General features: G+C 43.4%; 1 protein-coding gene across 4 annotated transcripts in view; it reads left to right on the top strand.

The window, feature by feature from the left end:
• The first annotated feature begins 8,299 nt into the window (after nucleotides 1-8,299).
• The window catches only part of LOC308411616 (neurabin-2-like), a 33,164-nt gene continuing 18,367 nt past the window's right edge, over nucleotides 8,300-23,096 (top strand). Inside the window, exons 1-5 of one of the 4 annotated variants that reach the window (XM_080905573.1) lie at nucleotides 8,300-8,476; nucleotides 14,266-14,661; nucleotides 16,586-16,794; nucleotides 16,889-17,221; nucleotides 17,337-18,044. In XM_080905573.1, the coding sequence (XP_080761699.1) occupies nucleotides 14,352-14,661; nucleotides 16,586-16,794; nucleotides 16,889-17,221; nucleotides 17,337-18,044 (1,560 nt within the window). In that variant the 5' untranslated portion in view covers nucleotides 8,300-8,476; nucleotides 14,266-14,351. Of the gene's footprint in view, nucleotides 8,477-8,508; nucleotides 8,700-10,091; nucleotides 10,111-14,265; nucleotides 14,662-16,582; nucleotides 16,795-16,888; nucleotides 17,222-17,336; nucleotides 18,045-23,096 lie in introns of those variants that run through there. The other 3 variants (XM_080905570.1, XM_080905571.1, XM_080905572.1) reach the window with 3 other exon arrangements.

The raw sequence follows: 23,096 nt of genomic DNA, 5'->3' as shown, positions 1-23,096 counted from the left end.
TGCACACGTATAGTTAAAGTACTATATATGGGCTTATAGTTAAACAGAACTCACTCACTGTGGTCAATACAAGGTTGGATAGAACAACAAACAAACCTAAAATGCAAAATGAGTGTGCGATGGCATGAAATCCTAAATTCACGTGTGACTAGAGGACAAATTAGGGTGAAACTAAGTGTGAGTAGGAGTGAATCTACTCGCTTTTAAAAAGTGATGCACTTGCTGACAGGTTACTATCATCAGAAAAAGGCTGCTGCCCTCCTCTGGCAGCATTTATCCATTACAGCCATCCACCGCTGACGATAACGGCGTGGAAGTGGATTCCTGCAGGTGCCATCGTGCACGGAGCTGGAGCAAGAACCTGCTGGGTTTTCATGTGTGTTGTCCTTTACAGGGACCTTACTGATGGTTGGATTCTCTGCATATTGAGAAACATCAGTGACAATGTGTGATAACTTTATCAGGTAGCAATAAGCATGTTTGGGTGTTTTCTGATTTAACCCTCTGGGCTCTGGCCTTGGTGGCCACTTCACTTTTTTCAACCATTTTCGTTCTCTTAATGGAATGAAACTTCCCAAATGTGTGTATTTTTTTTCAGATTTTTTAATTTTCAACATCAGCTCCTTAATAATGTCAATAATATTCACTATACACCAAATTGTTCCTCTTGACTCTATCGTGGCCATTTTGGCCAATTGAAACCCATCATAACCACCTTTTTGATTCCTTGTTACTGACAGTAATATATCCTGCGATTTAGGTAAATTTGCTTTCATTCTAAACTCAACACATGAAAGTTGTAGTTTTTAATGTTTTTTACCAAATTACATCATTTACCCATTTTTGGCCAAACAAGCGATTTCATGTAATATTCCTCGTTTCTAGTAGCAGCCTTTGATGGCCTACCACACTCCAATGGACCAAAATAATGAAACAATTTTGACATAGGTTTGATCTTAAGGATCTAATAGTTTGTGTTTGTGCATGACATTGCAGCACAAACATGTATTTACAAGATAGACTGGAATAAATAATGACGCATCAAACATTACATAGGCTGCAGTGAGTTTCTGTGGATGCAGGTTGTTGAGCTTTGAGCTTCCCAGTCAAACTCAGCTTTGAAGCACACAAAAGCACTTTTACTCTTGTATTTATCATAAAAAGACACCATACCCAAAATATTAACTCTAGAAACAAAAACAAAACAACCCCAATCAAAGATAAGATAAGACTTTATTGATCCCACAGCGGGGAAATTTTTTTGCGTCACCTCAGCTCAGGTACAGATATCAGAAGGAAATACAAAAATACAAATAAGTACAATCGATGAAAAAAAGTAAGATAATACACTATATACAATGGTAGCATACACAGTATGTGATTATGGATATGGTTGGAAATATGGACATAAACTATATAGCTTGACATAGCTATTGTACCACTACTATTCCTATTTATAGACATGTATACACTAAATCTACAGGGAGTGCAGAATTATTAGGCAAATGAGTATTTTGTCCACATCATCCTCTTCATGCATGTTGTCTTACTCCAAGCTGTATAGGCTCAATAGCCTACTACCAATTAAGCATATTAGGTGATGTGCATCTCTGTAATGAGAAGGGGTGTGGTCTAATGACATCAACACCCTATATCAGGTGTGCATAATTATTAGGCAACGTCCTTTCCTTTGGCAAAATGGGTCAAAAGAAGGACTTGACAGGCTCAGAAAAGTCAAAAATAGTGAGATATCTTGCAGAGGGATGCAGCAGTCTCAAAATTGCAAAGCTTCTGAAGCGTGATCATCGAACAATCAAGCGTTTCATTCAAAATAGTCAACAGGGTCGCAAGAAGCGTGTGGAAAAACCAAGGCGCAAAATAACTGCCCATGAACTGAGAAAAGTCAAGCGTGCAGCTGCCAAGATGCCACTTGCCACCAGTTTGGCCATATTTCAGAGCTGCAACATCACTGGAGTGCCCAAAAGCACAAGGTGTGCAATACTCAGAGACATGGCCAAGGTAAGAAAGGCTGAAAGACGACCACCACTGAACAAGACACACAAGCTGAAACGTCAAGACTGGGCCAAGAAATATCTCAAGACTGGTTTTTTTAAGGTTTTATGGACTGATGAAATGAGAGTGAGTCTTGATGGGCCAGATGGATGGGCCTGTGGCTGGATTGGTAAAGGGCAGAGAGCTCCAGTCCCACTCAGACGCCAGCAAGGTGGAGGTGGAGTACTGGTTTGGGCTGGTATCATTAAAGATGAGCTTGTGGGGCCTTTTCGGGTTGAGGATGGAGTCAAGCTCAACTCCCAGTCCTACTGCCAGTTTCTGGAAGACACCTTCTTCAAGCAGTGGTACAGGAAGAAGTCTGCATCCTTCAAGAAAAACATGATTTTCATGCAGGACAATGCTCCATCACACGCGTCCAAGTACTCCACAGCGTGGCTGGCAAGAAAGGGTATAAAAGAAGAAAAACTAATGACATGGCCTCCTTGTTCACCTGATCTGAACCCCATTGAGAACCTGTGGTCCATCATCAAATGTGAGATTTACAAGGAGGGAAAACAGTACACCTCTCTGAACAGTGTCTGGGAGGCTGTGGTTGCTGCTGCACGCAATGTTGATGGTGAACAGATCAAAACACTGACAGAATCCATGGATGGCAGGCTTTTGAGTGTCCTTGCAAAGAAAGGTGGCTATATTGGTCACTGATTTGTTTTTGTTTTGTTTTTGAATGTCAGAAATGTATATTTGTGAATGTGGAGATGTTATATTGGTTTCACTGGTAAAAATAAATCATTGAAATGGGTATATATTTGTTTTTTGTTAAGTTGCCTAATAATTATGCACAGTAATAGTCACCTGCACACACAGATATCCCCCTAAAATAGCTAAAACTAAAAACAAACTAAAAACTACTTCCACAAACATTCAGCTTTGATATTAATGAGTTTTTTGGGTTCATTGAGAACATGGTTGTTGTTCAATAATAAAATTATTCCTCAAAAATACAACTTGCCTAATAATTCTGCACTCCCTGTATGTATGTATACATATACATACATATATACCTGCACATGTCCGTACACATGGAGGGTCCATTATGCATGAAGTGGTGACCGTGGATGTTCACAGTGTCCAGTGACTTATGACATCGTGATTGAGGAGTTATAGAGCCTAACTGCTGTTGGGATGAATGATCTGCGAAAGCGCTCCTTCCTGCAGCGAGGGTGTTTCAGTCTCTGACTAAAGGAGCTGCTCAGCCCACTCACAGACTCATGCAGTGGGTGATGTGGGTTGTTCATGATGGATGTCAGCTTTACTAACATCCTCCCCTCACCAACCACCTCCACAGACTCCAGGGGACATCCCAGCACGGAGCCAGACCTCCGCACCAGTTTGTCAATCCTGCTCCTGTCCCTGTCCGTGCAGCCACTCCCCCAGCAGGCCACTGCATAGAAAAGGGCAGATGCTACCACAGTGTCATAGAATAACAGAGTCCTGCAGACTCCGAAGGACCTCAGTCTCCTCAGCAGGTGGAGTCGACTCTGGCCCTTCTTATACAGGACGTCTGTATTTGTAGTCCAGTCCAGTTTATTGTTGAGGTGAACACCCAGTTACTTATAAGAGTCCACTATCTCAATGTCTTTCCCTTGGATGTTCACCGGTGTTGCAGGGGGGGACTTCCTCCTGAAGTCTATGATCATCTCCTTTGTCTTGCTGGCGTTGATTTGGAGTACGTTGGTCTCACACCAGCCAACAAAGTCACTGATGACCCGCCTGTATTCCTGATCATTCCCGTCTGATACGCATCCAATGATGGCTGTATCATCTGAGAACTTCTGTGGATGGCAATCGTCCGAATTATAACAGAAGTCTGAAGTGTAAAGGCTGAACAGGAAAGGTGAGAGAACCGTGCCCTGTGGTGCCCCCGTGCTGCAGATTACCACCTCAGACACACAGTCATGGAGCCTCACATACTGTGGTCTGTTGGTAAGGTAGTCGACGGTCCATGCAGTCAGCTGTGTGCCTACTCCGGCTCCCTCCAGCTTCCCTCTCAGTAGTGCGGGTTGGATGGTGTTGAAAGCACTGGAGAAGTCAAAAAACATGATCCTCACAGTGCTCCCCGCCTGCTCTAGGTGAGAGAGGGATCGGTGTACCAGGTAGATGACAGCGTCATCCACCCCAATTCCAGAACGGTAGGCAAACTGCAGGGGGTCCATCACTGAGCCCACCAGTGGCCGAAGGTGGTGCAGGATGAGCCTTTCCATGGTCTTCATCAGATGAGAAGTCAAAGCAACAGGCCTGAAGTGGTTGGGCTCCCTGGGGTGTGCGATTTTTGGCACCGGAACCACACAGGAAGTCTTCCACAGTTCAGGAACCCTCTCCAGGCTCAGGCTCAGGTTGAAGATGTACAGGGCCACACTTCCAATCACAGGACATTTTGCAGAGTTCAAACCTGCAGCTGCAGCGCAAACAACAACAAACACTGTAAACGTGTCCTGGAGTTTCTGCAGGTGCAGACAGAGCTACTGCTGTAAGTAAGCCTAACAGCTTCCAGATCATTTATTCTGGCTGTATGGCAAGAAGGTCATCACTGCTTCAAGCACGGTCTGTATGATCTGGTCAGAGAGCAAGGACAGCAGCAGTCCTCTGCCCTTGAAGAAAAGACATCTGCCCAAGATGAAGAAACTTCCTCTCCAGAAGATGAGGGGCCAATCTCCAAAGAGGCTGACAGCATCACCACTGATGAAGAGTACTAGCCAGTGCCTGAATCCTCTTCTTTGGGGGAGGGTTGGGGTTGGGGGGCATGGAGGTGGAGGCCGAGCAGCTGATGGAAAAGAACATAGGAGCATTTTCTGAGACCGAGGAGCCGGTGACTGAGTGGATCCCTCATGAAAGGAAAACCATGTGGGTCCCACCACTGAAGAGAGACTGCTCTACAATCCAGTACCCACTGGTTTCAAACCAGGGCTCAGCCTGTATGCAGTTTTCTGCATTAGCAGCCTGAGATCTGCTTTTATAACAAAGGAGATCTTTTAGCTGCTGTGCACCTTACAAACCTGCACGGGAGGCCAAGGTGTGAGGACTGGAGGATTATAGATGAAGTGGAGATGTGAGCCTAAACCACAATAAAGCAATACATAGCATGTTGGATGACAACACTGGAAGTTCTCAGGAAGTAAAGAAGGCATGGGGTTCAGACTCCAACTGACGGAGGAGCTCCGAGGACAACGTCTTTACTTCGGTCACCTTGGCAGAAGAACTCCTCAGATGAAACCTGGCACAGAGGAAACAACCCAGAGCTTCCTCCCCAGCTCCTCCAGATGCAACAGAGGAAGATTTTGTTGTCTGTCTTTGGCTTCACCAAAACTACCACGACAATATCCCACATGCCAAAGCAACGGAGGAATGTGCTTCTTTTGACAGCAACACACAAGGAACCAGCAGTCAGTGATGGGGAATAAAGGATGCGTGAAAGCAAGAAGCAGTCCTGGACTACAATACGCACAAATACAGCTTGGATAACTTAGAGGATGTTGGCACCTCGAGCTGTTGAAGGAAAACTAACTGATGGCTGATGGCTCTTTTCTCCAATCTCCTGGATGTCTTGGGATACGATGTCTTTGTCCTGCCGGCAGTGTTGGGAAGGTTACTTTTAAAATGTATTCCATTACAGAATACATGCCCCAAAATGTATTCTGTAACGTATTCAACTTCACTGAAGTGGGGGAGTAATCTACAACCTACAAATGAAGAGTGATGCTGGGAGAGCTGGGACACGTGCTGGTGACCTCAACAACTGCAAGACACACTTGTCCCTGATTCTCAGCCACTTCTGCCATTGATCTCAAGATACAGTCTGACCCAGAGTGTGACCCAGAGTGTGACCCAGAGTGTGACCCACACCCCACCAACAAAATGAGAAGAAGGTGCAAAAAGGCACACCTCCAGGATTGGAACAGCAGCCCCTCAGGTGTAGAAAGTGTGCCTACAAAAACCACTCTAATGTGGTTAGTACATCCTGCTGCTAATGAGGATGCACACAGAAGCACACACTGGAATATAAATTTTGATCATTTTATTGGGTCATTTGGTCATTAAATTGCTTTTCTGCCCACTAACACACCATGTGTGATATTCTTTTTAGCCATTCACCCCCCCACCAAAGAAAAAATGTAACAAAAACAAAAAAACAAAGTAAAAATAAATCATTGTTACTGTTACTGACCTGCAATGATGACAAAAGGAAATATTAGGTTTCATCATTTGTATGCTAATGGTGCTAATTTAAAAAATCAAGTCAATGAAAGTAGAAAAATGTTTTAATATATATGAATTTTATAGCATTTTGTAAACATAAACAGGGGGTGGCCATTTTTGGCCACGAACAAGCTGAGAGGGAGTTTTTTTGTTTTTCTGTCACTGCACAAAAAAACAAAGATGCATAAAACTTATTGATACTTTTAATTATTGCTACGCATCTAACCTCCATCATGGTTACAAAATAAATCAGTTTGCATGTATTATTTAGAAAAAAATTGTGATTTTATGCTTTTATCCCTATTTAAATCATTAAAATTATGTGATTTAACTGGTATTTAAGGGGTTAAAATTCTGGATTTGATTGAAATTTTGGTCTTGATGAACAGCACTGATGCTAATCTAAAAAAACAAGTCAAAATATTGGAATTTTTTCTTAATACATATGAATTTTATCATAAGTAATATGATACAAACATATGTTTAACAATTATATAAAATTGCGAGATTTGAGGTTGTCTTCCAGCTAGTGCAGTGGACAAACAAACTGGTGTTTAAAGGGTTAAAAATTTAAAAAGTAATAATTATTTTATGTTCATGAAAAGAACTAAAGTTACTTAAAAGCTTTGTGTAGAAAAAATGGCAAAAAAACATGAAAATAATCAAAATTACAGACCTAATGTGTTGGTGGCCACTTTTGGCCACGAACAAGCTGAAAGGTTGTGATTTTGAACAAACCCAGAGGGTTAATAAAGTCAAGTTCAGGTTATCATCTATGAATATTTACAACGATGCAGCTCCTTGTGACCACTTGTATATGGTGAACTCTCTTGTTAAAGGATCACAGCATCAGCAAACGTGTGCTTTTAACAGCTTTCTACAAAGCTGTTTCCTTTACAAGGAAAGATCTTGTGGATTTAAATATTCTGAGGACTTTTATTCACTTGTATTTAACAAAAGATTGTGTTTTTATTGAACTCACAGTTCAGAATAATCCTTGTTTATGTGAAAGTGGGTCGTGGTACGGCCTCTCAGTTCTGCCTGAAACAAGTGTCTCTCCCTTCGTCTTTATTCTGACTGCTTCCTGCTTGTCAACAGAAAGCTTTAAACAGCAGGTAGGCTGTGGTTTTGCTCGCATTCATTTGAAACGTAATTTTGTGGTATTTAAGCTATGTGGATATTTTCAATTAACACTGTTTATTTGACTGCAGTTGAGAGATATGGCATGCTTTTTACTCCACAGTGACAGTTATAGTAACCACCTGTTTTTATCAGATTTTTATTATTTTACACTTTATAAGTTGTTTAAATAAAAAAAAATCATTTCCATCACCTTATAGAACAAAGCACTGGCTGACATATGCTCCCTTCCTGAGACTTGCCTTATGTATAAAAGTATATCAAAAGTATTGTAAACACAGCAGAAAAACAAAAATGAAAGTGATATAAATGAAAATACACCCATAACAGCATCACTGGAAAAAATGTAAAAATACAGTAAATTAAAGCTATAAAGGTAAATGAAAGTATAGAATTACAATGATGTTAGTAAAAAAGTTCTGTATGTACTGTAAGGTATTGAAAATGCAATAACCTGTCAATAAAAAGCAGTAAAATCACAGTAAAAGTACAGTAAATGAGTGCAAACAGCTGCTGCAGCGGTGGCGTCACTGCACCTTGCGTTTGGCAGTGACAGCTTCTGCCAGCAGAGGTCGCTGGAGCTCTACTGTATCTGGAGAGGAGCTCTCGCTGATCGGTTTCTACCGAGCAGCTCGTAAAAGTCATCCAACCACAGAGACACAAAAACAACAACCAAAAAAAGCAGCTAACCAGCGGGGGCCGGCAGGACCCGCTTTATATAAGATCAGGTAGTTGCTGCTTGTTTAACGGAATGAATTCAACCACACCTGAGGAGGGAGAAGGCTGTGTGTGTGGACGGAGTGTGAACAGATAAAGGTGTGAACGAGCAGGAAACGGGTTGGGGGAGAAGATGAGGAAGAGGAGTAGGGGTGAGGAGGAAACAGAGAGAGAGGGGGGGACGGAGGAAAACAGATGATGTGAGGGGGGAGGAGAAGGAGGAGCAGAGAGGAGGCAGGCACTCAGTCTGCTTTGCTTCGCAGGAGGAATCGGCAGCAACAGAAGGACAATGGACAGCGTTCACCGCGGGTCCTAACGAGCACCGGGCAGCTTCATCAAGCTGGAATACAAGGTATGGCTGAAGGTTAGCACACGGGTCAGTTCGTGCCGTCGTTTTACCCGCGTTAAAAAAGCTGCCGTGTGTCTGCGGGAGAGGAGAGAGGCTGCAGGAAGGAAGCGACGCGGCGCAGCAGACGCTGAGCGGGGCCTGCGTACCGGCTGCCTCTGGGTCCTGGAACCGGCCGGTGAAACCGTCCGATACCGCCACAGCTCTGCGCCTTCATCGTATCAACCGGGTAATAACGGCCGCGCTGAAACACAGCAGGGAAAGACACGCGGGAACACCCTATTCCACTGCTCACGCTTATCCTTAGAGAACGCCACCCCAAAGTCCTTTACAAAAACGTGAAATTTTGCACTCGACTCACTGCCAGCAGGGCTACCCACCCTTTTATCAGACCATTTGAAACTTCTCCGGGTTCCTCGGGGTACTCTGTCGGATTCGGCGCCAGACTCATTAGTCAAACCTTTTTATTTCAAATTAAAACCAATGATAACGTGCGAGCATAGTGCTACAGCGTATTGGTATTGACGTGCAGTGAGCGGGACCACGGCACGCGACCCGCAAACAATAGTTGACATTAGTGTGAGATAAACGCTGCTGTGTGTGCTGCTCGGACGCCGATTTGTTGAAAAGTGTGCGCTTACTAACAGTACGTATTCAGTCTTATTTGGCGATTGACGTGTTTGCTAGAAAAGAAGCGGCACAAAAAAGGAGCCGTTTTCGGATAGGAGTTTGGTGCGTGGAGCATATGTCGCTATGCCAACAAAGCCTCTCTCGAGCTTGTGGCAGCAGCAGCAGGAGGAGCACGCAGGCAGACTGTCTGCCAGAATGAACCTTTGCACTAGCCGAGGCCCGATGCAGCGATTGTCGTGTGAATAGATGGAGTCATTGTGTTTACCATAATGTGCCTTCTGTTGGACACTGTGCGTGACGCACGCAGGGCATAAGGACTTTAATGCTCGCGTCTGAACGGCCAGTGTATTATCGTGCCAGTTTCAAGCATTATGTAGCTGAGCTACTGCAGAGACTGTGACACAGACAGATGTGAGCGGTTACAGTGAACTGAGCACTCCTCGGTTTTACAGTATATCATGAGACAAGGTCACTTGTGCCATACTAACCACCCAAACACGTAGAAAAACACAGGGAAGGCTGTGCGTGTGATGTAGCCTGTATTTAGTGATGGGAGGAGGCGTTCAGGGACCTCCCATAAATAGATTACAAGTCAATAGATGCTTGCCTCCATATGCTTAGGGTGACTGGTGCAGGCAGTGGTTCTGGTGCATTGTTTTTATTTTTTGGATCGTATTGCCGTACTTGATACTGAGTGTGTGTGTCTGTGGGTGGAGGATGGGAGCCCTGTCTGTGAGTACAGGTGAAAGCAATATCCTGTTATCTAGTTAGAGATTAGAGAAGTCAGTAAGAGCTGAGGCAAATCAGTGACCCTGATGTTTCGAGAGTGAGACCAACTGGTTATAATAAACTGAAAAGGACGCTGCTGCGTGTGAAACCATGTGTGTTATTGAACAGGAAACCTGGAGCCCAGCTGGTAGTTAGACTCTACACTGAATGGCAGGAAGCAACCCCAAACCGCGAGGGATGAGAGGCAGGCAGGAGGCGGATTGAGTTGTTCTTCGAAAGAGGTGCTTCACCATACTTGTGCTGGATTTAGTTACGTTTCTTTTAACTGGTGGCTACACACCAACGAATGAAGAGGCGCAAAGGCCCGCCCACGTCACGGTGGAGACTGGAGTTGGAGTCTGTTTGCTGGTGTTGTGCGTTTTGGGGGTTTATGTGTGTTTGTCATGCTGTTTCTCAATCAGAGCGGGAGCTTCATTTGAACAATATCAGGAAACGAGCCAAGAACTATAAAAGGGGTGTGTGTGTGTGTGTGTGTGTGTGTGTGTGTGTGTGTGTGTGTGTGTGTGTGTGTGTGTGTGTGTGTGTGTGTGTGTGTGTGTGTGTGTGTGTGTGTGTGTGTGTGTGTGTGTGAGAGAGAAAGTTATTGGCTTTACATTCAATTTGCTCACTTGACTTCACATGATCTGTATGTGAGAATTGAGTATTTAGCAAGACAGTGTCACAAGACCGTTGTTGCAGTGTGTGTTTCTGCCCCCCCACCCCACCCCCCAGTGCCATCTGGAGTAAGTGTGAGGCCAGACTGTACTATAAACACTGCTTCTTATTACCCAGACTGCCTTTCAGCTATGTTTACAAGTAGAATTAATCATTGTTTTGTCTGATAATTTCTTTTTAATTACTGGTTTTCTCCATAAAAGGACTTCCTGCAGGCAAAGATGGCAAAAGTTCAGACATGTGACCCTTACGCTAGCATCCAAAGATATTCAGATTGCCCTCGTGTCTGAGTAAGAAATCATTAGATCCTCATAGGAGGCGTCGAAAAGGTACATATTGACATCACTGGATAACACTTGAGCCAGTCCATAATACTGTTTGTTTGCCAGGTAACTACACACTACTTACATTTACTTACAATGTAAATTTATCTTCTACCTGAAGTGATGCAATACTTAAAACTGATCGTGCATCACTTATAACTAGTTGCACATTACTTAAAATTACTTACAGTTTAATTATTTGTTCGTTCCTGTAAAAACATGACCTTATTCTAGTGTGTCTACCTTAAAATGTTTGTAGGCAATTATAATGATTTCAAAATAAATGCATTGAAATTCCACGTAGCTACAGCCGTGGGCGGTAATATAAAGTGTTGCCTTTGTTTAGTTTAATTAGTTTCACATCCCCAAAAATTGTTTTCTTCTCCATCGACATCCTGTTTGTTAGCACCGTCACGGAAAGCTAAACGGTTACATGATCCAACCTGCTCGGGGTTCCTTTAGCAACGATGCATGTTGCTGCAAAGCATTTGTAAGTAGCTGCAAGTGGGAATGAGAGGAGTTTTATGTGCAACCGCAAACGCTGGAACGTCAAACATGCACCATGAATCTCAGTCAGTATCTCAGGCTTCTGCAAACATTCTGTTTCAACCATTTTTCCTACCTTTGGGCCTCTGTGATGTCAGCTACTCCAGCTATTCCTAATACGTCATCTTAGGCTCACAGCTTTGGTTGTGAGCACAGAGGTCAAGCCAATCCAGACCTTCTGTTTATGAGGCGCAGCCAATCAGAATGAAGCTGTCTTAGAACAACTTGCTAAAAAGCTATTCCAGAAGTTCCAGCAATAAAAACATGGAGATGGAAATGTTTAAACCTTAAGCACAAGCCACTGAGGAACATTCATTTTCATTAAGTTCTAGTTTATCATGCAACAAAGGAAAACATCTGCTAGTTCTTGTTACTGAGCTGTATAGATTTCTTAGTCTGTTGAGTAGAGAGTTGTTCATCTTAAGAGTTTAAAATGTAATTGCTGCATTGACTTTTGATTAACAGCCAAACACAAACTCGACTACGTTGCACAGAAGATACTGGAAAATGTAGCGATTTAGTTCAGGCAGTTTGTGGTGACCTTGTAAATTCAAGTTGTGGAAGACAAATGAAACACAGCCTTAGTTGCCCATGAAATCGCGGGCTCCTGTATCGGTGGCTATCCTCATTTGGAGTCCGTTTGGTACAATCCTTAGTGGAAATTCTGATTCAGGTTTTATACTTGAGACTCAAAGAGGCAAAGTACAAGTAAATGCTGCTCGCAGTAAAATGAACTGTTGCGCTTCTTTGCATTGAGCAATGATAAGTTAAAGTAGAGGTAACATTGTGACAGTGTAACATAAATGACAGTATGAATTTTCACACAAATCCCACAGTCTGCTGGAAAAATCAGACGTGTCTCTGGCTGTGTCCACGTTCCATTAGATAATCCTTGAAATTACAAATGTATTTATTTATTTTTCATCAGGGTTAGATTATTGAAGTACTAAAGAAGGGGAATCACCTGTCTTATCACCTTGATGCTACTTCGGCTAGCTAAGAAATGTATTTGCACAAAACCCCATGGCGCTATTTATGAAGATGTAACAGAGAAGATTGCTACAAATTGGTAACCACAGACTGCATGTAAAAGATGGATGCCGTGGTTGGTTCTGATTTTACATTTTAAGGCTTTAATGTTAGTGTTTTGGCTTCTGCCATGTTCATTTCTTTCAGCCAGAAGTTAGCATATTTAGTTGAGAGGCTTAGATGCTAATTAGTGCAAAACAACAGTCTACTGAAATACAAAAGCTGAAGCACATATTCCTTGGGCAGGCTGTACCACACAGCAAGCCATAATACTTGTCTGATAAGTCCAAAACAAACAAAAACACTCCAGAATGGATCGATACTTCACAAGTGGTAGAGACGTTCAGATCAGTGATGCTAATAATTACAACTGTGGCGTAGCACTAAGCTATCAGCTGTGTACGCAGACTCGGCAGCAGCCACACTCTTTAGCACCTTTTAGGGCGTAACAGATGTTTAAAAAAACATGCATTATACATTTGTTATGAAGAGGGAGACTAGGGATCCAAACCTCTTGTGCCAGGTTCACTTTTTAATATTGAAAAGTTGGACGTTTTAGCATTGGAATCTGTGGAGATTGAGTCGCGTTTTTTTTTTTTTTGTTTTTTTTAAGTCAATTTCAAGTGGTCATTAGTAGAACTGCAGGTTGTTTTGTTGTTGTTTTTTGGGAACTTGTGCTTTGCCAGGGTTGTGCAGTGATGCCAATGGTAGCATGTGAGGGGTTGCGCAATGTAGGAGCTGGAGGTGCTAGCAGGAATTGTTTGTTTTGGATTGTACAAGGCTAGCTGTCTACCTGAGTTAAGCTAAGCTAATCTAACTTTCCTAATTTAGTTTGATCTGTTAAATTTGGTGCACTCAAAACTACTGCCGTGACCTTAAATCATAAAAGGTCACGCAACTATCAAAGAAAAAAAAATCAAATCAAAGTTGCCGTTATTTTTTTTGTAGTTTAGCACGTCATTGGCAGATTATCAAGAAACCTCGTTACTCTTTCTATAATTCATTGTGTTCTAATTGCTGTCTCTGTTATACTACATAGTTTTTATAGAGTCAATCAAGCCTGATGAAAACATCAGGAATCCCTGTTGCAAAGATCTGACGGCACAAGCCACAAATGCTGTCAACCAGTAAATGAGATGCTATCACGAGAAAACACTGTGATATCTTGGGACCAAAGGGCTGTTCTGTATTTTTCTGGCAAGTCTATCACGAAGCAAGTTTGGCATTAGGAGCAGCAATATAAACACGCGGGGGGGGGGAGTTGTCACACTGCGTCATTGTTTTAATTGGATTATATTGACTGCTGCGGCAGCGCCGTGTGGGTGTACACAGAGGGGCGATTGTGATGTCGTCTAATGCCAAGTTCGCTCATCTTCAGCTTAGTTATACTCTGTTAACACTCTCCCAGCTGGCTCCTACAGGTGGCACAAATACATGTGTTCGTTAAAGAGTCTTTGATTATTGATCACAATCATATGCAACCTAATTGTATGTATCAAAAATCTTGTCTGAGCGACAGCATACAGCCTTTGTAAACTAGGATAGTTACCCTTGAGAAGCTGGCACCGCTGGCTGTTTGGCATTTTGGGCTAAAGTATTACTTCAGTGCAACAAAATGAAGGCCTGCTGGGTGGCTTCAGCTGTTCACTGTGAACATCTGTGGTTCTTATCTGCATGTTTGCAGTTGCACAGCAATTTGCTGGTTAAAGCTTTGAAAAATGCAACATGTAAATTTCATTTGCCTCATATCCTTCAGAATGTTTAAACCGATGCACAGACGTGTCCAGAGTACACGGCTCATTGATCTCTTTCTGTTTTATTCAGGAGGTGAATGTCAGACAGCTCCAGGATGCTGCCCCCCTCATTCATGCCAACCTGCTATTCACCACGGGACATTTGACTCACCAAACATGATGAAGACTGAGCCTCCGTCGGCCACGGGAGGCAACGGGGCCTCCGGTGGGAGCAACGGGAGCTCTAATCTGCGAAGTCCGTCTCCCCACCGCAATGCCTACGAGGCAGGTCTTGCGGCGCTGAAGAAGGCCACAGACCACCTCAACAATGCCGCCAATGGAGGCGCTGACCCTGCCTCAAAACCCGCTCCTCTGCCCCGGCCTACTGGGAGGGGCCGGAAATATGGCTCAAATGTTCACCGTATCAAGAACATGTTCATGCAGATGCAGTCTCCCGGCGATGAAGAGGATGGAGCCAAAATGATTGGTAACTAGCCTTTTCACAGAACCCTTTAGAATCAAGGAATGTAGCAACTTGTAGGGTCGGTTACCGAATTCAGTTAAGGCAGCGGTCCCCAATCCCCGGGCCGCGGACCGGTATCGGTCTGTGAGTCGTTTGGTAATTTCACACCCGGGCCTGTGAAATTTATGGTTTTCAGGGTTTTTATCTGATTATTTTTATCGTTTTTAATAGTTAACTCGGTTTCTCTGGGTCTGTCTGTTATGAATAAATCTTGTTGTATTTATCCGAGACACCTTAAAGGCCAGTCAGAGAAAATATTGTCGGACATAAACCGGTCCGTAGCGCAAAACAAAAGTTTACGGACTGCTGTTTTAGGGTACCGACAAAATTACATTGGTGCTAATGAGGACTGATTCATAGTAGATAAGGTTCGGCTGTTCGTGTTCCCCTCGATGTCACACGTAGCGTCACCAGTGATCGTGTTGGGTTTTACCATCATTTCAGTGCTGAAAATTACAAGTTATACAGAGAGCGATGCGGCAATAGTTTGGGGGGGAAAATTCTGCAATGTGTTGATGTATTTGCTTTCTGTCTCGACTGCTTCTACTACTATACCAGCGCTGATGTGGAGGTTTTGTGTCAAGTGTCGATCAGAAGACTACTGCAGCAAGTGCGGCTCTCAGACACCAAATTTAGAATATATTATGCCAAAAGTAATATCGGTTGGTACCAGTATTCAAATGTGCAAGATAAACCCAATACTTGCAATGACAATGATTCCTTTTCTGACTTCTGACAATAACAGGCCAAGTAACAACTGGTGAAATGAAGTGGCTGAGTATCAAGTTAAGCTAATGTGAAAAATAAGGCGAGATTGAATGACTACCAATGGAAAGTTGGTAGACAGTAATGTGAGTGATATGTTGGAAATATACAAGAGGGTTACTTACACAACTAGAACCACAAATATCCTCTAATTCTCAGGTGTCGGCCATCGAAAGACAGAAAAATTTTAAATTCTCCAGTGTTCACAAAGAGAAGCGGGTTTACCATAGTAAAGGTTTGATCTAGAAATCTTTAAAAACACAAATTATCTGATAAGTCAGCTTCGAATGTTAGCACGGCTAGTCATGTTTTTGTGTGTGTGTGTTGAGTGCTGTGCTCAACAACTCTTTTTACCTCTCACCAGTCAAACAGTCAGAGAGGGTGGGGCTTTCAGTATCTGCATTGTGATCAAAAGATGGTTTTTTGTAACCTGGAAACAACAAAAGCTTGAGAAGTGCTCTGAAAATAAAGTCACGGGGACCATTAGTCCTCACACTCAAAGCATTTTGCTGTGATGATTCAGTTCTCCTCTGCCTCCTGTCAGAGTGGAACTGAGCATCCAAATACATTAATAAAAAGATTTTCATATCCTCAAAAGATTTTATCTTAAGCGTAAAAACACTGTAGCTTCTCCATTTTTCCACCTGGTATTTGCAACCTTAGCACTTGCACTACTGCTACACTACAGACAGAAGAAGCCCTTTTTTACATGGATTAGCTAGTAAGGTTGCTAGCTAGGAACTAGCTAACTAGCCTTTAGCCGTTAGCCTGTCTTTTGTGACCAGTATCCTTATGTTGCATATGTGTGTATTCTTTTTACAAGATTATGGTTTTGAAGTGAGTTCAGATTTTGTTTTTAACATATATTATTAAGCTCCTGCTAAAGCGGCTAAATTTAACCACCAACACTTAAGGCCATGTTTATTGATAGTAGCAGGCATAGAAACTGGGTTATGAACAAAGACAAATGTGTTGATGATATCCATGCTGTGATACTTCGTGTAGCCAAAATTCATTAATGATAAAACCACCTGCTCTGGTGAACTCCAGTGGTGTTAGCCTGTACTTCCCTTAAAGGACAATTTCGTTTTTTTACAACTTGTTTATTTTCTGTCATTAGTAGGTAAGGAACAGGCAGTGAAACTGTCCCTGCCGAGAGTATCCAGCCTCAATGAGCACGTCGACCACAGCGCCCTGCTGAAACTTGGGGGCACGGTCTCTGAAAGGGTCAACCGTTTTGACTCTAAAGTTGGTAGGGAGGGCAGTGGCTCATCTGTGGGCTTGTCCAAGCTCCAGGAGACCAGGAGGATCTTTGAGCAGCGGACTCTGCAGGTCAGATGTTACACTTGCGTTGTTATTTTTTATCATTTAGTTGACATAGCTCGCTTGTAATCTTTAACTGACTGGTTATTTGTGCGTCCTTCAGGAGAAGCAAGCTGCCACTAACCGCATCTTGCTGAAGAAAGAGCGGGCGTCAGGCTTCCAGGGCAGCCGTCTAGATGTTGTGGCTCGCTTTAATGGGTCCACCGAAGCTCTGGACCGGCTAGATGATCCCCCTGTTCCCACCCCTCCTTCTATTTCGTCTACTGCAGCTTTAGCCGGGCCAGGCGAGGCCGTCAGTCCCACTGTGAGCCAGCTCAGCGCCGCATTCGAAAAGGGTGACCTGCAAAACAATCTCTACCTCCCCCAGCGTCGGTCAGCCCCTGCTTTGGCACCAAAACCCAAACCTCCACCCAGGGTGGAAGCAGCAGACAGGAAGGTGAAAAGGATTTTCTCAAAAACTTAAAACTTTGCAATTAAGCTGTAGGGAAGTTCTTGAACTAGAAAATCTTTTGATTGCACTACTACATGATCTCCCTGTGCTTTTCTTCCAGACAAAGGTGATACCTGCAGATAAGGACGAGAAAGATGAGGTAAAAGCAGGAGTTATAAGTAACCAGGCAGCAGAGCTACATGAAGAAACGGGTTCTCTAGAAAGGAACATGGAGGGAGCCGCGACCAATGAAGAGAAGGATGCATTTGGACTGTCGGGGGACCAGCTCTCCAACTCTTCCTATTCCTCCTCTTCCTCAGTGACTGTCACTTCCATCTCCTCTTCATCGGAGGCCAAACCAGAGCCGGCAGCAACTGAGGCCAAGGGTTCGAGTACAGTGGAAGCCTCTGGGCTGCAGCCACAGTCTGGCGATCAGGACAGCGCCACTGCGGGATCTGAGGCCGCGGGTAGGCTGGTGCAAGCTGAGGTTCATGCCTCGCTGGAAAATGGAGAGAAAGAGCCTCCATCTTCCTCTCCTTCATCGGAGGAGAAAGAAGAGGACTCTGAGGAGAGGGCCAAAGAAGATGAGAATGACGAGGATGGTTCAAGGAAGGAGGATTATTCTGAGGGAGATCTGATAGATATCAGCGCATACAGCGGGCTTGGGGAGGAGGACTCTGGGGGAAGCCAGCTGGACGATGAGGACGACGAAGACGAGGAGGAGGCATATCAGCCAGAGTCCAGCTGCTCAGAAATCCCTGGCCTTCCTGAGGAAGAGGAGCCTCCGCCACCCAGTAGAAAGATTCGCTTCAGCACTCAGCCAATCAGAGTGAGTTTTTTCTTCTTCTTTTTTTTTGTGCTCACATAGCGCACATTAGTCTTAATTTTACTGTATCCACCACTCCGATTTCATAAGAGGAAGTCAATCTTGAGCCACTTCCTCTGTGGTTTCATCTTCCAGACACGGCAGTTACTGCTTTAGTGATATTTAAAGCAAACGCCACCGACTTTCCAGTAGTGCACAGACTCTTAAGTGTTCATTACACTTAATATGAAACAATCAGCTTCATTAGATTCTCTGGATTTATGTGTGCATTTTGTGCTGATGTCAGCACAGAAAGAGAGGTTAAGGAGCGAGCTGATCGTTAGGATTCATCCTCCTGAATTAAGGTGCTGGTCGAGGGAAAATGTTGAAGGTAGCACCAAACAGAAAGCGCTGATCTTTTAATAAATATGAGGACTTGACAATTTATTTAATTGCTCATAAACTTGTACCTGTTACATATTTTTCTATTAGATTGAATAATAGAATAATAAGTCCCTTTTGCCTCAGTGTTTTAGCATCTTGAAGTTATATATGTTGGTATTTCAGAACCACAAGTTTAGTTTCACAACAACCCGAGTAGCTGCTGTTTTCAGCAAGGAAGCGAGCGCTAGCTGCTAAGCACTAAAAAGGCAGGAAGACGGGGTCAGTAGCATTAAGTTAAAAAGGCCTTCTGCTCAGTATCTTGAGCTCCAGACTCTTGGTTTACAGTAAGTTAGATCATAACTAACTTAGTCGAGCGATGGCACTCGCTTCATGCATGCTCTGCAATTTACGAAACCACGGAAACTCAAAGAAAAATGAACACTGCCCTAAAACAATTGAAAAACACTCAGTGACTTCCTTCATCACACACGAAGGGTGCACAGGGGATTTTCACTCTTTGATTTCGCCATTCTACTTCCTGCCAGTGCTCAAAGTGTTTGTTAATGTAGCTCTTGATTCAAAAGAAGCTCTCCTGTCTGATGGAGAGCTGTCCTGCAGCCTCGCAACAGTCAGCTGGTTGAGCTTGTTGCGTCGTGCAACTTGTCTCGACCTGCATTAATAATAATACGACGCGTCCCCTAATATGTTTAGACAGCCCTCTGAATGACATACCACAGAGTTTGATAATGTAGCACGTAACACTGATAAGAACAGGAAGGAAGAGCGCTGCATGCCGATCTAGAATTGATGTAACTGTATAACGGCAAGTGATGGCGAGCTTTGCCCGCTCGGTCATGTTTGCTACTACGGGGTGGTAGCAGGAAGAACGGGTTTAATTTCAGGCCAAGCGTCAGGGCAAAAAAAGGAATTCCTTTCATTTTCATGGACCTGGAAACGTTTAGCTTCTGACCTCTTTGGCCACAGAGCGGCTAAAAGTGGAGCTGTGGCCTGAGGCTGTGTTGTGTTGTTTACTACAAAGGTAACAGCTGCACCCGGGTAGATTTACAACTTTGGGTCTCAGATTCAGATCGGGTTTTTTTTTTTTAAAGTAAATATGTGTCCGTGTTTGTGTGTTGCCGTTCTTTCCTCTTGATTCAAAGACATATTTAAGTAACTGTGATAGATTTACAGAGAAGATGTATAATTCTTGGCGATGAAGTGCAAGAGTGGGCTGCAAAAACATTTCAGCCACAGTGATTCAGTTGGTTGCTAGCTGCAGCTTTGTGGCCAGCGTTTTCAAGGTACACTTCCTCCATGCCCTCCCCATCTTTGCATCTCTGCATCATCAGAGTGGGCTCTCACTTTGAATAAAACACAGCGGCTTCTAAGATTCAACATTTGGGTTGTTTTTTCTTTTCTTTTTAATGCACTTCATTTGAGTTCTGCACTAAACACTATCTGGCTCGTGCGAGTTAGATGATGTTTGTGTGCGTGGCTTTTCTGCTGTGGACAAAAACAGCAAAGATACAAGGATGCACCTTTATCCAGCCTGATACCTGATGATGATGATGATGATGATGCATGCAGGTGAAGTGCTGATTGGCCGACACAGGAAGAGTAATGGAAGCAGAGTTTGCAACAAAGAAAGACAAAATAATAAATCATTAAAGACGGAGTAAAAGCGAGCCCAGACGATTAGCACAGATGACATCGTTCGTTGTTTTTGACTCTTTGTCCTCCACATCAGGAGGATTTTTCATTTACTCTGTTCTTCGTTTTATATTTGAGCAGCTGTCTTGAATCATTATTCAAAGTTAAGGTTATTATTGAAAATAACTTTGACTAAATTTACTTAACTCTACTTTAATGGTTATTAAGATGTAAACACTGCGTGTATGCAATCAACAGTTAAATCTGAAGACAGCATTCAAACCTCTTTGTCTTTACTCCAACAAATTGTTCTTTTTCTCATGAAGGTGTCCTTCTAACTTCATTCCTCTGATAACATTTTCTGAGCATTTGAACCATGCCTAACGCACATTAATGGTTGTTCTACATATTTTGACAGTGGCCCCCAGCTGTGTGTGCACTAAGGTTGAAACACGTAGACGTGGGTCTACAAACGTAACACCTACACACTTCCAACACAGCAGCAGCTTAAAGCACAGCTTCTGTTGTTTTTTGGAGGCCAGCAACACAGTTTTAATCAAGTTTGAGGGTCAAAACAGGGAGAAAAATATTGGTTTACCAGTTTATCCTCTGCAGTGTGGACATGAGCTTAAAAAGAGCTAGAAAAACATCCACAGAATTAGACCTAAGCTAGCTAAAGGCTGACTGTGCTGACATGGACTCAGTTGGGAAGGTTCCAGTTTCCTCCTGTTATTTCCTTTCAGTCACACTTATGAAGCTGACTTATAAAGTCACAGAATAAAACATGACATGTGGTCCACTTTCGTGCTCCTGTTCACTTTGTCGTGCTCCAGTACAACCCTGGCACTAGCTGACGGTAGATTTGGCGATCGCTCTAAAATGGTCAAAGTCAAGTAACATCCGCCACTTGGTCGTCACCCTGAAACACCTCGGGGCATTTATTCTAACTAAAGTGGTCACTGGGAAATAAAAACGCCATGAAAAGTGCTAAAAAATAGCTTAAAGAGTTTGACAACTTTTCCCCAAAACAAGGCTTTATCAAGCTAACCTCTCCTGTACCTTTAACGACTAGTTTTGACACCTTGTACATATCAACAAAGAACAGTTTCAGGGTTTTTCCAGGGGCAGCTGCATGGCAGAGACCATCCGCTCGAACTTCTGATAAACACCCTGTCGTACAAGCAGGTCCGAAACATGACAAAGCCACTCAGCACAGAGGAGAGATTCAGGGTTACTCCTAATGAGGATAAAGCGTTGAAAAGCCTCTTTCCACTGGAAGTTACGCTTCTAAAACCATCTTTTTTTTTTGCACAATTCTTCCAAAGATCTGAACTCAGGATTCTTTGAGTCCCTTTATCTACAACTTGCTGTTCACGGGGAACTTATAGACGATTATACTTAGTAAAGAATCTGACAACTTCATCCACCTTTGTAAAATGTAAACATTTTAGTATACATGACATCATCTCAGACTCTTGTGACCTGTTAGAGTTTCAGGAGAAACTGAGTAAGCATTCATGTATGAACTGGTGCCGTTTCTTACAATGCAAAGAAGAAAACAGTGATGCTCGTCCAGTCGCTTTGACATTACTGTGTTACAAGAAATGTCAGACAATCAAATCTGACACAGCAGAGATCATCGTTTTGGTTCAGAGGAAGCTTCAACAGTTAAAGCTAGACTCAGCAGTTATGTGCACACACACACACACACACACACACACACACACACACACACACACGCTTCCTACTCATATGCTCGTTGCTATAGAAGATCTATAAATGACGCCGCACTGAAGCGGAGGTTTATGAGGGGGAATGAAATGAAATCACAGCCAAGCAGCAGTGCAGATTACTCACAGTCTAAAGGAGAAAGAACAAAACAACTTGATTTCAGAGTACTGAAGCTACCGGTCAATAGCTTCAGCTGGACCAGGGAACAATAGTCTTTCAACAGGCCTCGCCTCAGGGGCATCTTCTGTCAGGAAAAGTTGTCCAGTGCTGACATGGTGCCAAGCTAGCTAAACTTGGAAACATAAACATCCCGTCTGACAGAAAGTTGGCTTGCTTCAAAAGAGTGTTGGACCTCAACCAGATGCAGGAAGACCATTGGTTGCTGGGTGAAGCGCCTGATAAGCCTTTAGATGCAGGTTATATGCTTTTGGAGGGGCCTCGGTTCGCGGCACAATACAAGCAAAAGAACATTACGTGATATATCGGCTGTTTCGGGGTAGATATGAATGAGTGTGGAAAAGCTTTAATTTCAGGTAACACAAATGAGTCTGACATATTTGTTGGAACAAACACACTTGGTGTACATGAAGCGCCATTAGAGGAGCGGACGTTGTTTGATTTGAACCCATCGCTCGTCTGAGAGGTGTCCCGCTGCAGGGAACAGAGACGCTCACTGTCCGAGCATGTCGAGTGCCGTCAGCAGCCGGTTTCCGGAACGGAGTAATTGCTGTTCTTGCATCATGAAGTTGGCGTTAGCCAGCACAGCTCAGAGCTCCTCAAGTGTTGAGCAAGTCTGCAGAACATCGCTTCATTAAAATGTCCTCTGCAGCTGAAATGCCATGTGATTACAGCACGGGTTAATCAGCCTGTGTGAGAGGTCTTGTGATTTTTGGACTTGCACGCGGACGCTGTGTCATCATAAAGGCTAATGCGTGATGAAGACACGTCGGAGTGGCCGCTGTAGGTTGCTATGCGATTGGTCTAAACTTTCTCTCACACACACAGTGCAGATGCTGACTTGTGTACAAGGCCACCTCTGTAGGACTGTTAAAAGCAGCAGCTGGAATGTGGATGGGTGTGTTTGTTTTCCTCGGGGAGGAAAAAAAAGTGCGCACAAGCAGGGGAAGCCGGCTGATAAGAATCACAGAATAGAGCTTTGTTTAGATTTAAAAAACTACCTGGTGTGTACAGTTATGTGAACTGAAGGGGGAAAATCTCTTTACAAAGGTAATGATGCTCCCAGTTGTGACTGAAATCAGTTAAAAGCCGCCTTTGATTACGTGCGTCACAGATTCAACAAGATGCTGCAAA

This window comes from Rhamphochromis sp. 'chilingali' (assembly GCF_963969265.1).
Source record: "Rhamphochromis sp. 'chilingali' genome assembly, chromosome: 15".
Lineage (NCBI taxonomy): Eukaryota > Metazoa > Chordata > Actinopteri > Cichliformes > Cichlidae > Rhamphochromis > Rhamphochromis sp. 'chilingali'.
Note: the sequence above shows the minus strand (reverse complement) of the source record. Positions and strands in the feature narration are given on the sequence as shown.